General features: G+C 46.6%; 1 protein-coding gene across 1 annotated transcript; it reads left to right on the top strand.

The window, feature by feature from the left end:
• Positions 1-2760: 2760 nt before the first annotated feature.
• On the top strand, positions 2761-12195 carry FGF23 (fibroblast growth factor 23). Its single transcript, XM_023202063.1, has 3 exons — positions 2761-3115; positions 9572-9675; positions 11052-12195. Exons 1-3 carry the CDS (start codon positions 2905-2907, stop codon positions 11490-11492), a joined length of 756 nt encoding a protein of 251 aa, XP_023057831.1. The 5' UTR covers positions 2761-2904; the 3' UTR covers positions 11493-12195.
• The last annotated feature ends 347 nt before the right edge of the window (positions 12196-12542 follow it).

Genomic DNA, 12542 nt, shown 5'->3' with positions numbered 1-12542 from the left:
TGTGTGTGTGTGTGTGTGTGTGTGTGTGTGTGTGTGTGTGTGTGTGTTTGTGTGAGCTGGAGTGCAGTGGTGCAATCTCCACTCACTGCAATCTTCACCTCCCAGTTCAAGTGATTCTCCTGGCTTAGCCTCCCAGGTAGCTGAGACTACAGGTGTGCACCAATACGCCCAGCTAATTTTTTGTATTTTTAGTAGAGACAGGGTTTCTACTAAACGGGTTTTAGACAGAGCTTCACCACGTGGGCCAGGCTGGTCTCGAACTCCTGACCTCAAGAGATCTGCCCACCTTGGCCTCCCAAAGTGCTGAGATTACAGGCGTGAGCAACCACGCCTGGTCAACCTTTCTTTCTTTGTGAAGGAGCTTGGTAAGAAAGTACAGGCAGCAAAGCACTCCTCTGTTATTCTCTCGTAAACCCAGGCCTTTACCCAGGGTGAATCTCTAGGGTACCTTGTGCTTGTCTCCCCAGGGTTGTTTAGAAGATGTAGGACATTAAATGTGTGTGTATAAAGTAGGCTTCTTTAGTAATGGCCACAGAATGGTTTATAAATACAGTACCACGTCTTCACCAATGTGGTCCTAGTAATGAAGGTCCTCCCACACAGTGCCTTGTATTGAACAAAGATGTTCCCCGCTCAGTTACACTGCAAGACCCTGGAGAAGTTAGTCCTGCTTTGTAGTCCTTCGCCCTCCCTTTCATCTCCTACACGGAGAAGGTTCTCAATTGCTGCTGATTGCTTTCGAGTTACTTCCCATCTCTTTACCTTTCACAACCAGAAGAAGAAATGCAGGGCAAATGTTCCTAAGCGACTTGCATCTCAATTCTCAAAGAAAGCTAGCTATTTCTTCAATTAGCTAAAGTGTGGCAGGATATTTATAATCCATTCTGTGGCCATTAGCAAAGAAGACTGTTTTACATATAAACATGTCATGTCATACTTCCTCCATTCAACCCTGGGGAGACAAGCACCATGTGACCTAGAGATGCATCCTGGGTAAAAGCCTGGGTTTCTAGAGAATGACAGAGGACTGCTTTGCCACCTGCGCTTTCTTACCAAGCTCCTGGCTCTCATGGCTTTAGCTCTAGCATGTTGTGTGGGTTTGGACATCTTGCAAAGCGCTTAGGAGGTCTTGGGTCCAGATCTGGATTCAAATCCGACCTCTTCCACACGTTACCTTTCTCTCTCTAGGCAAGTTACTTAAACTGTGTGCATCAGTTTCCTGATCTATATAAAGAAAATAACAGCATCTCCTCAAAGAGTTATTCTGAGGATGAGATGGGTGACCACAAGGAAAGCGCTTAGAGCAGTAAGTGGAACATTAAGTTCTCCGTGAGTGTTAGTTGTTGCTGTGATTCGCTGGAGAAGCAGCCTGGGGAAGGAGAAAAGCTTGTCCTGGCTCTACCATTTATTTGCTTTGTGCCTTTGGACATGGGAAAACTAAGATCTCCATTTCTTCATGTAAAGTATTAAAATCTTGATAATGCATGGTGTGCCTGTCTCAGAGAGTGACAGTGAGGTTCAAATGAGCTAGTAGACGTGAAAATGCTTTGTAAACTATGAAAAAAAAACTGTACAAATGTAGGGTAACAAATGCCATTTCTTTCTGTCTATACCTGTGTGCTTGCACTCATTTTGTATTACGGTTACTTATTTTTCTCTGCCTCCTGCATTAGATTTGAGCTCCTCGAGGTAGGAATCACATCTTGCTGTCTCCTATATCAACCTGTACATGATGTCTAGCTTGATGCCTGTACATGGCATGTACTCAGTACATGGGAAATTGGAAGGGGAGCAGTCTCCTTGGGTATTTTTTTGGGTGTATGTTGCAGTAGCTTGCTCCCCTTTAGACTGTGTGTGCCAGGACTATTCCCCCCAACATAAGGTGTAGCTTCCCAGAGGGCGCACTGTGAACAGCATCTGCAGGCAGGCATCCAGCACCAAGCTGAGCACTCATGTAGACACTAAATGTGGGGACACCCTGTTCTGAGGCTCGGACCCCCAGTGCTCAGCCAGCAGCCTTTCCAATCCCCATGAGGTCTCTGAACCGGTCTCCTTACTACTGGAGAGACTACTCATTTAGTTGCCCTCGATAGTCCAAACCAGGGAAATTGAGAAATTGAACCTTGACATGTTCAGTGAAGTCCAAACTAAGGAAGCTGAGAAATTGAACCTTGGCATGTTCAGTGACCTCAAGACCTTGCTTCTTTCTCTTCCATTTCAAAATCTTCCCAAAATGGCAACTTTGGTTTTTGTGCCCCCGCTCCCAGCTCCCATCTTTCATGAATTGGGGGTTCTCAGAGGATGCCATCTGCCTGATGGTGTCATGTATCTCTATATCCTACAAGCTAGCCACCGAATCCTGCTCACAGATTAAGCACTGGATACATACTTGCTGATTGGAATTTAAAGAAAACCAAAATAAGTAAACTCGACGGGAGATTAATTGCCTAGGAGTCGGTTGACTGCTTGACTGAAGCTGGATTTTTTTTGGGAACCGCTGGCTGCCTTCACATTTCCTGATGGAAGTGGGACAGGTCAACAGACAGCCCAGAGTGGCAGATAACTTTTGCCCACGCGTCATTCATTTTTTGGAGCGTTGGCTTGAAATTGAGGGGTGTGTGTGTGTCTGGAACCGACGTGCCTTCCGTGCGCCTCCGGGGTCTTTGCACTTTCTTTCAATGGGCTGATTACAACACAGAGGATGTGGACAGTGGAGTTTTTCCTGTTTGATGTCACACTGCTACCCTTTAAAAGTCTGATGGCAAAAAGGAGGGAATTCAGTCTAGGATCCTCACACCAGCTACTTGCAAGGGAGAAGGAAAAGGCCAGTGAGGCCTGGGCCAGGAGAGTCCCGAAGGAGTGTCAGGTTTCAACCTCAGCACTAGCCACTCAGAGCAGGGCGTGATGCTGGGGGCCCGCCTCAGGCTCTGGGTCTGTGCCTTGTGCAGCGTCTGCAGCATGAGCGTCATCAGAGCCTATCCCAATGCCTCCCCGCTGCTCGGCTCCAGCTGGGGTGGCCTGATCCACCTGTACACAGCCACAGCCAGGAACAGCTACCACCTGCAGATCCACAAGAATGGCCACGTGGATGGCGCACCCCATCAGACCATCTACAGTGAGTAGGACTTCAGGCTGGGAAGAAGGGGAGCGCCCCTGTTGTCCATCTACAGGGGGCTTGGGGAGGTTGGGGACTAGACTGGAGGGCTAATCCAACCCTCCAAGCTTTCTGCCCGGGAACCACTTATTGTCTCTCTCTCTCTGAGTGTGTGTGTGTGTGTGTGTGTGTGTGTGTGTGTGTGTGTGTATTTAAATCTTAGGGAAAGATTCTGTCACTCTCCTAATTAGTATCTGCTGGTTTTTCTAACATGCATACTTTTTGTTTAAACTAAAACCCTGCCCACAGTAGTAGCCATATTCCCTTTGCCCCGTCAAAAGATTCAGAAAACGTACTGAAAGAAAAGCAAAGAGTCTAAGAGAAAAAGAAGCCAGGCAGATCAACAGACACTAAGTTTCAGCTCCTGGACTTCAGGCTGGGTTAACCAGGCAGGTTGGAAAGAAGATTCCTGGGTCATATCCAGATTGTAAAGATAAATCTGGGGGCTCCTTCCAATTCTGGCCTTATAAAAATTCTTAGAAAAATGTATTAAACACAGACTGTCCAGGTATGTTGTCTTGGTGAGAATGGCCAAGTATACAACCCATCCACCCATTCATTTGTCCATGCATCCATCCATCCATCCATCCATCCATCCATCCATCCATCCATCCATCCATCCAACAGGTTTAAAGGCTGTTTCAGATACTCAGGTCCCCGGGTACCCAGTACGCATGGTGATTCTTCTCTGTGGAACTGAGAGGTGTCCAGTCAGTAGCAAGTCAAGCTAGTTAGAAACTTCTTGGCAACATGAGACAACTGGAATGTTTTTAAAGATCAGGTTTGTGGAGAACTGGATCATAATCCACAATAATCAATCCATTAGCAATGATCCAAATGAGGGCCACTTTGTGTGCACCTGTATTAGGGGTAATGTGGTGGGAGCAGGGACACTGAAAAACACTGGATCTTCTATTTTAAGAAAAATGTGAAAACACCTCTAAGGATACAGAAAAATGCAAACTGATCCAATATAGCTCAAATTAAGGGAAAGAAAAATTAGTTAGACAATCTCTAACTAAAGAAAACATAGGAATTACGATTTGCCTTTTATTGTTGTAATAAGTTAATTATTTTTGCTGTGACCTTGCTGTGTGTGAGGCATTTATTCTTCCAGGAACCAAAGGTCCTTAAACCTGGTTGCAAGACATATAACATGCAAAATTAAGTTGCAAGATATATGACCAGCGAAATTGACAGTTTAAACCTCCTCAAGTGCTAGATGCATATTGATAGGAGATAGAAGGAGAGAGAAAAGTTCTCTCCAAATACCAAACAGGTTCCAGAACTCTAGAGGATATAGTAAGACTCAGGAGTCAACATCTTGGAAACCAAGTTTGAGTCTCGTGGCAAAAATTTCAATTAAATCTGGATACACTTGATGAACCCAAAGTGTTGTTCATTTTATTCAATGGATATTTAACAGGATCTACAATGTGCCTGGCATTCTATCAAGCTCTGTAACTGAAAAGTAAGACACAACCCTTCAAGGACTTTGTGGTCTGTCATCCTGTCTTGTCAGCCAGCTCACTAGCAGACTTTTAGGAAATGCAATTTTGCACCTCTCATGGAGGGGCCACTCTTACCCTAATTCAAGACTGTATGTGATTTAAAATGCAGAATAGTAGATTATGGTAAATTATTTTGATTCTCTTAGATGGAAAGGGCGACATCCAACTAGAGAATGTTTATACAACTTGTCTCGAATCCTGGAATCCCATTGCTGAAAGGAACTCCTTAAAGACGTTTCCTCCTGAACAAGAATTAGGGTAGAACAGAACAGGCTGGCTACGGTGGGGAGTGAGTGTGAAGAGTTGACCTCCTGGGCTGGCAGCCTGAACTGTAGACCTTTTCCTTGAAAACCCACCGCATATCAGGCCCCAAGGGATCACTGAGTGCTAGTTGAATTAAAATGACTGAGAATCAGCAGAACAAATGGAACTGACTTCAGATCTTTAAAAACAGAAATACGGTTTTGTTTTCTTAGACACAGGCACTAGCTAAACATTGCATCTTTAAAGAGTTAAACGCGAATACGGGGAGGGGAACTTAGGGTCAGGGGAGTGGCAGAGAGATCTGCTTTTCCGAGTCTACGTAGATAACTTTTTGTACTGTTCAATCAGTTGTCATGTGTATTACGGGGGAAAAAGTGCAGGAAAAAAATTACACAATACAATTAAAAGTTACCCAAAAGAGGCCAGGTGCGGTGGCTCATGCATATAATCCCAGCAGCTTGGGAGGCCAAGGCAGGAGAAACACTTGAAGTCAGGGGTCAAAGACCAGCCTGGCCAACATGGGGAAACCCCGTTTCTATTAAAAATACAAAAATTAGCTGGGTGTGGTGGTGCGTGCCTGTAATCCCAGCTACTTGGGAGGCTGAGGCAGGAGAATTGCTTGAACCCAGGAGGTGGAGGTTGCAGTGAGCCGAGATCACACCACTGTGCTCCAGCCTGGGCGACAGAGTGAGATTCCATCTCAAAAAAAAAAAAAAAACAAAAAAAAAAAGTTACCCAAAGGAAAGAGGAAAGATTAATGCACGTAGATAAGAATCACAACTAATTAAATGTCTGGTGAAGGATTTGTAATGACCTCATCAGTGACTGTTAAGCCATGTTTTCACACTGACGGAAACCTAAAATGTGAGGGGTATTTTTTCCCCTCCTAATTATCCATTTCTAGTGAATTCTGGTTCATCTTATTATTTTGCTGTAAGAAATTCTTTTTTTTTTTTTTTTTTTTTTTTTTTTTGAGACGGAGTCTCGCTCTGCCGCCCAGGCTGGAGTGCAGTGGCCGGATCTCAGCTCACTGCAAGCTCCGCCTCCCGGGTTTACGCCATTCTCCTGCCTCAGCCTCCCGAGTAGCTGGGACTACAGGCGCCCATCACCTCGCCCGGCTAGTTTTTTGTATTTTTTAGTAGAGACGGGGTTTCACCGTGTTAGCCAGGATGGTCTCGATCTCCTGACCTCGTGATCCGCCCGTCTCGGCCTCCCAAAGTGCTGGGATTACAGGCTTAAGCCACCGCGCCCGGTCAGAAATTCTTAAGAGTTGAGTGCATGACCCATCTTTGGGTCATTGGACTTGACAAAATGAAATTATCTCCTGCCTACTAGATTCTTCAAGCTCCCTTGGGACTCACAAGCGCTGCTGCCAGGTACCCCTCTGATGTCCCTATCACCTGTTTCATGAACAAGGCCATCCTCTGACTCCCCTTTATCCTCATTATATGGAGCCAGCAAGAGAGAGATGTTTATTGCCCCTGATAATATCACTTCCTAGATCCTGGTATTTTCACTTCCTCCATCTTCCCCACAGGAACTGTCTTTTCTTGAAGCTGAGTTACCGTTGGGCTCCTTAAGCCTTCTTCATACGTTTTTATTTTGAGGTGCTCAAAGCACTTCACTACTCTCATCTTATTTATCACTTACTGGCCACAAGAGTAGAACGGAGTAGATAATTTTCTACTTGTATAAGCAGAGGTTGAGGCAAAGCGGTAATAGTAAAACTTACTAGCATTTAGGAAGTACTTTCTAAAAGATAAAAACATTATCTCATTATGTCTTCAAGAGGACCAAATGAGGTAAATGTTTCTGCCATCCTCATTTTATATGTGAAAACACGAGAGTTAAAGAACTTAAATAACTGGCTGAAGGTTAAACAGGTAGTAAAAGACCTAGAGGACGTCTTGACCCCAAATCCCACGCTCTTCCAAGGTCACACGCATGCAGACAGCTCCAAGGTCACACGCATGCAGACAGCTGCAAGGTCACACGCATGCAGACAGCTCCGTCACTGAAGGCTAAGTCCATTCAGCCTGCTCAGCTCCAACAGGCGGGGTGGGGGGCTCCGGCAGTCAGTGGTTTGTTCCTTCCTTCTGCAAAATTCTCCCGTGAATCTGTGCAGACTGCGAAAAATGCCTTTTGAAAGCGCAAAGGAAAGAAACTGTGACTCTCTCACGTTTTCTACACTTTCACATTGACTCCGTTGTTTGATGGGAGAGTCTGTGTCCCTCTGTACCAGCTGCTCACAGCTCCTCAGCCACTGCCGGAGGTTTTCTAGGGCGACTGGCTCTGGAGACCAGGACCATGTGGGCCATACGCACTGCCCACACTGACCCCAAGCATCAGACCAGCACGCCTGTCAAGGCCTGGGCCCGGCATAAACAGCAGGTCAGAACACGCCACGTGATGTCCTCTGTTTGTGTGACACTTTCGAGTCACTTTTATCACCATTATCCCATTTGATCATCACCCTATGAAGTAGGCAGGACAGCTATTGCTCTATTTCACAGCTGAGGAAACTGAGGCTAAAGTAATAAGTTGCCCAAGGCTGCAAGGTCAGCAGGTGGCACAGTTGGGACCAAAATCCAAGTTCCCTGGTTCTTGGCGCCTGGCTCAGTGCCTCTTCCCCGAGCCCTCAGCGGTGCCGTGACTCGTCCTCACTGCCTGCAGCATGTATTTTAGCATTTGATGTTGTCTTCTCAGACTCTTCGTGATTTCTGCTGGAGGCTTGCTACGGGGTAGTAGGGAGATGTCTCTGACCTGAGTTTCAATCCTGCCTTAGTTTCCTTATCACTTAATTAGGATATTGCCGCTACCACTACTACTACTACTACTACTACTACTAATAATAATAATAATTAGTACTAACAATATAACATGTTTTGAGAATTTAAAATATGTAAAGTGCTTAGAGTGCAACCACTCAAAGACCATTACTAAATGTAATTTTTTCCCAATTAGACTGAAAAGTCACCAGAACAAAAACCATTTCTTACACGTTCCTTATGTTTCTCCAAAGGTTTACCACAAAACTAGCCATACATTTGAGACACGTAGGCAGACACCACTGTGGAGGAACTTAAGCATCCTTTGTGCCTGTCATACCCCAGTCCACCTTCTGGAAGCTTCCCTCAAGTTTCCCCTCAGCCAAACTTTCAAACAAATTAACTTCTCTCTTTGGCCCTCTTCCTTTCTCACCTTTCTGGGGCTTGTCTCCACCCTCATTCCCTCTGTTCCACGTCATTCCAATTTCAGTCCCTATCATGATTTCTACTGAGCTAGTATCGAATTATTGCTGCTTATTTTCCTCAAAGTCCTTGTATTAAGCCTGCGTGGGATGGGAGAGGAGCTTTGGGCTTTAAATCATCCCCAGGAGGCTCCATCACTTGCTAGGCACAGACACTGGGCATTTACAACCTCTCCAAGCTTCAGTTGCAGAAGAGGAATTAGAATCACTGCATGGGATTCTAGCTGCCTCCCTGGGGGCTATGAGGTCAGATGAGATGCACTTGGAAATTCTGTGATAGGCAACTGGAAGTGGCCCCAAAGACCTAACATAATGATTTTTAACAGAAAACGTCAGGTAATTAAACAACATTTGGGGGAGAAATCTTGCTGAATTATCACTCATGCTACACGAGTATATGGTCTAATTGTGCCTTTGCCACAAAACAGAAAGCACACTTAAAGCCGTTATCAATTACTTGAGAGGTAGGTCATGTGAATGGGTTTCAGGCTCTTGTGGGAGACAAGCTTTTGAGAGGGGACACTGAAAGTCCATGAGGGACGGCACTTGGAGGGTCACCAAGTGAGAAAATGACAAAGAACCAACCCAAGAAAAGCCCAAGAAGAAAATTCCATCCATCACTGGTATTGATTCAACATAAACAGTTACACCCTCTGCTCCTAAGTAGCTCACTCTAAGGAAGGCGCTAGATAGGTAGACTCAGTTAAAGCAAGGTAAATGGAATACATGCTGTAACAGAGGTGAAGGCACTGTCCTGAGGAGCTGGGAAGAAAGAACAACTGATTTTGAATGGAAGGATGAGGAAAGTCTTCATAGAGATGGTGACGCCTGAGCCTGGTCTTGAAGAATGAGTGACTTCAGTAAGTAGAGAAGGAAGAGGGAGATAACTCTAACACCGCTCTGTACACATACTGGGTGTTGACTGATTAGTATTAGACGATTACACAGACATCCAGGTGGAGAATCAGACTCTGTGGACAAGCTGGATCCTTGAAAGACATCTCAGCATAGATATAAAAATCACAAAATAGAAGGCATGGAAGAATGTGACTATCACCACAAACATTCAAAGGCATTAGTAAGGCAAAAGGGAAAATAGGTAGAGAGAGAGAAACGTGTGTTCAGCACAGGTAGAAGAACACCAGGAGCTCAGACTGCCCCATACAGGCAGCAAGATGAAGCAGGAGGTGAATGACTGCATGTGTGCTGGGGGCAAGAGAGAATGTCACAAGCAATGCTGAATATGTAGAAATGAGGCTGGATTTAGGGGTGAAGTCATCATCACCCTTAAAAATCAATCCAGGGAGGTTTCATGAAGGTGGGTTTTCAGGAGGTGCATGAAGGTGGGAACTGGATGCTCAATGAGTCTGTCCTGCCTGGTTTTCTCCATAGGTGCCCTGATGATCAGATCAGAGGATGCTGGCTTTGTGGTGATTACCGGTGTGATGAGCAGAAGATACCTCTGCATGGATTTCAGAGGCAACATTTTTGGATCAGTGAGTTTCTTTTTTTGTGTTGGTCACCATACGCAAACAATTAACCTAATTTCTTTGACAGGACATAGATTTTTCTAGCTTAACAATTCCATATGCAGTGTACCCTGGTTTCCACTGATTCAATACCTGTTTCCACTGATACTTCATGCGGTCCAGGTATTGAATGTTCAGGTTTAATAGCTGGGGTTTGAACTTAGGCAGTCTGGCTCCAGATCCCAGGCTCTCAGCCCCTAGTCTGCACTGCCCACTAAAACCCGTTTTTGGATCTAGCACAGGCCCTGGTATGTAGTCGCAGGTCCTCGAGTCATGTCAATTCACATTGTAAAGTACATTAGAAAGGGTGAAAAGCCATTGGTGTCTTCTTGGTTCTGGGACTAGCTGTGACTTTAGGTAAATCTCCTCACTTCTCCAAACTTCAGCATTTTCACTTGGAAAAAGTGAAGTGGAATAGACCATGTGACCTGTGAATCTCCCTCCAGTTAAAGATTTTTAATTAACTCCTGCCCCAATTGTGATCGCTATTCATTCATATTGGTAAGCAAAGGACTTCCCAAACTAAAGGCTGTTGGCCTCTTTTTGAGGATTTTGAGATAGTAAAATAGTAGAACTGCTTATCTCAGGATTCTCTTACCACCACTCTTGCCCACGAGAAACTCCACAAGAACAGAGACTTTCTGTTTTGCTTTCTGCTACATCCCAGCCCCTACAATAGTGTCTGCTAGAGTAGGAAAAAAAGATCAGTTGAACAACTATTGAAATATAGGTAACTAACTATACATCTCTTGAACCCATCTAGGCATGTAGACAGTCCTGGTCTTTAAACTGCTTACTTCGTGGAGTTTGAGGATTAAAAGAAATAACATGCAAAGGCCTTCGTGGGGCACTCAGTAGAACCCAGGACTAGTGGTAGAGGATTCAAACCCAGCTCACCTGTCAGCAAAGTTCATGTCTCCAATCCCGTCAGTACCCTCATTCATGTTTGACCCTACAAACTCCATCCCCTCTCCTTTCTCCAGTAAGGAGACAAACCCAAGCCAATTTTCAGCCAGCAGAGACTTGGAAAAGGTAGAGGGCGGGAAGGAGGAGGTGGTGCCTACTCCAGGAAAACCACAGGCCAGGCCAGCCCGGGTCTCCAGGCAGTGAGCCGAGGTCCCAGTAGTCTAGTCTCTGAAAGGGGGACTATAGTCAGGGCTTGAGCATTAATCAAAACCACTTGACTCCAGCAGGGAACAAAGGGGTGAAGGCTGGACGCCCTCAGCACTTCAGGGCTTCAGGCCGGCTGGCACAAGCGTGTGGCCCCAGGAGGAGCTGGGGGGTGGGTGGGTGGGTGAGTCCCCACGGGCCAGCCTTCACGTGGCTCGCTCTTGCCCTTCCAGCATTATTTCGACCCGGAGAACTGCAGGTTCCGACACCGGACGCTGGAAAACGGCTACGACGTCTACCACTCTCCTGAGCATCACTTCTTGGTCAGTCTGGGCCGGGTGAAGAAGGCCTTCCTGCCAGGCACGAACCCGCCCCCCTACTCCCAGTTCCTGTCCCGGAGGAACGAGATCCCCCTCATTCACTTCAACACCCCCAGGCCACGGCGGCACACCCGGAGCGCCGAGGACGACTCGGAGCGGGACCCCCTGAACGTGCTGAAGCCCCGGGCCCGGATGACCCCGGCCCCGGCCTCCTGCTCACAGGAGCTCCCGAGCGCCGAGGACAACAGCCCGGTGGCCAGCGACCCGTTAGGGGTGGTCAGGGGCGGTCGGGTGAACACGCACGCTGGGGGAACGGGCCCGGAAGGCTGCCGCCCCTTCCCCAAGTTCATCTAGGGTCACTGGAAGAGCACCCTCTTTAACCCATCCCTCAGCTTAGCAGCTCTTCCCAAGGACCGGCTCCCTTGACGTTCCGAGGATGGGAAAGGTGACAGGGGCAATGTCTGGAATTTGCTGCTTCTCTGGGGTCCCTTCCACAGGAGGTCCTGTGAGAATCAACCTTGGAGGCCCAAGTCACGGGGTTTCACCACCTTCCTCACTCCATAGAACACCTTTCCGAATAGGAAACCCCAACAGGTAAACTAGAAATTTCCCCTTCATGAAGGTAGAGAGAAGGGGTCTCTCCCAACGTATTTCTCTTCCCTGTGCCTCTCTTCTTTACCACCTTTAAGCAAAAAAAAAAAAAAAAAAAAAAAAAAAAAGCAGTGGGTTCCTGAGCTCAGGACTTTGAAGGTGTGGGGGAAGAGGCGATCCAGAGATCCCAGAAGCTTCCCCACTGCCCTGTGCATTTATGTTACATGCCCCGATCCCACTGGCATTTGAGTGTATAAGCCTTAACAGCTGAACGGGGCAGGTTGATGAAAACACTACTTTCAAGCCTTCGTTCTTCCTTGAGCATCTCTGGGGGAGAGCTGTCAAAAGACCGGTGGTAGGCAGGCTGGTGAAAACTGGACAACTAGACTTGATGCTTGCTGGACGGAGACAGGAATCGTAATAGAAAACTCAGCCTCCCTACAGGGTGAGCACCCTGTGTCTCGCTGTCTCCCTCTCTGCAGCCACAACCAGAGGGCCCAGAATGGCCCCCACTCCGTTCCCAAGTGGCTCATGACACAGCCTCACCTTTCGGCCCCATCTCTGGTTTTTGAAAATGTGGTCTAAGGAATAGCTTTTATATTGGCTCACGAAAATCTACCCTGCTAGGATTTGCTTTTCAAAATGGAAATAAATTCCAACTCTCCTAAGAGGCATTTAATTCAGGCTCTACTTCCAGGTTGAGTAGGAATCCATTCTGAACAAACTACAAAAATGTGACTGAGAAGGGGGCCTTGAGAGACTGGGGCCGCTCTGGGTTAGGTTTTCTGTGGACTGAAAAACCGTGTGCTTTCC

Source organism: Piliocolobus tephrosceles, chromosome 10, assembly GCF_002776525.5.
Source record: "Piliocolobus tephrosceles isolate RC106 chromosome 10, ASM277652v3, whole genome shotgun sequence".
In the NCBI taxonomy this organism is placed as follows: Eukaryota; Metazoa; Chordata; class Mammalia; order Primates; family Cercopithecidae; genus Piliocolobus; species Piliocolobus tephrosceles.
The sequence above is the reverse complement of the archived record's forward strand: the minus strand, read 5'-3'. Positions and strand labels throughout refer to the sequence as shown.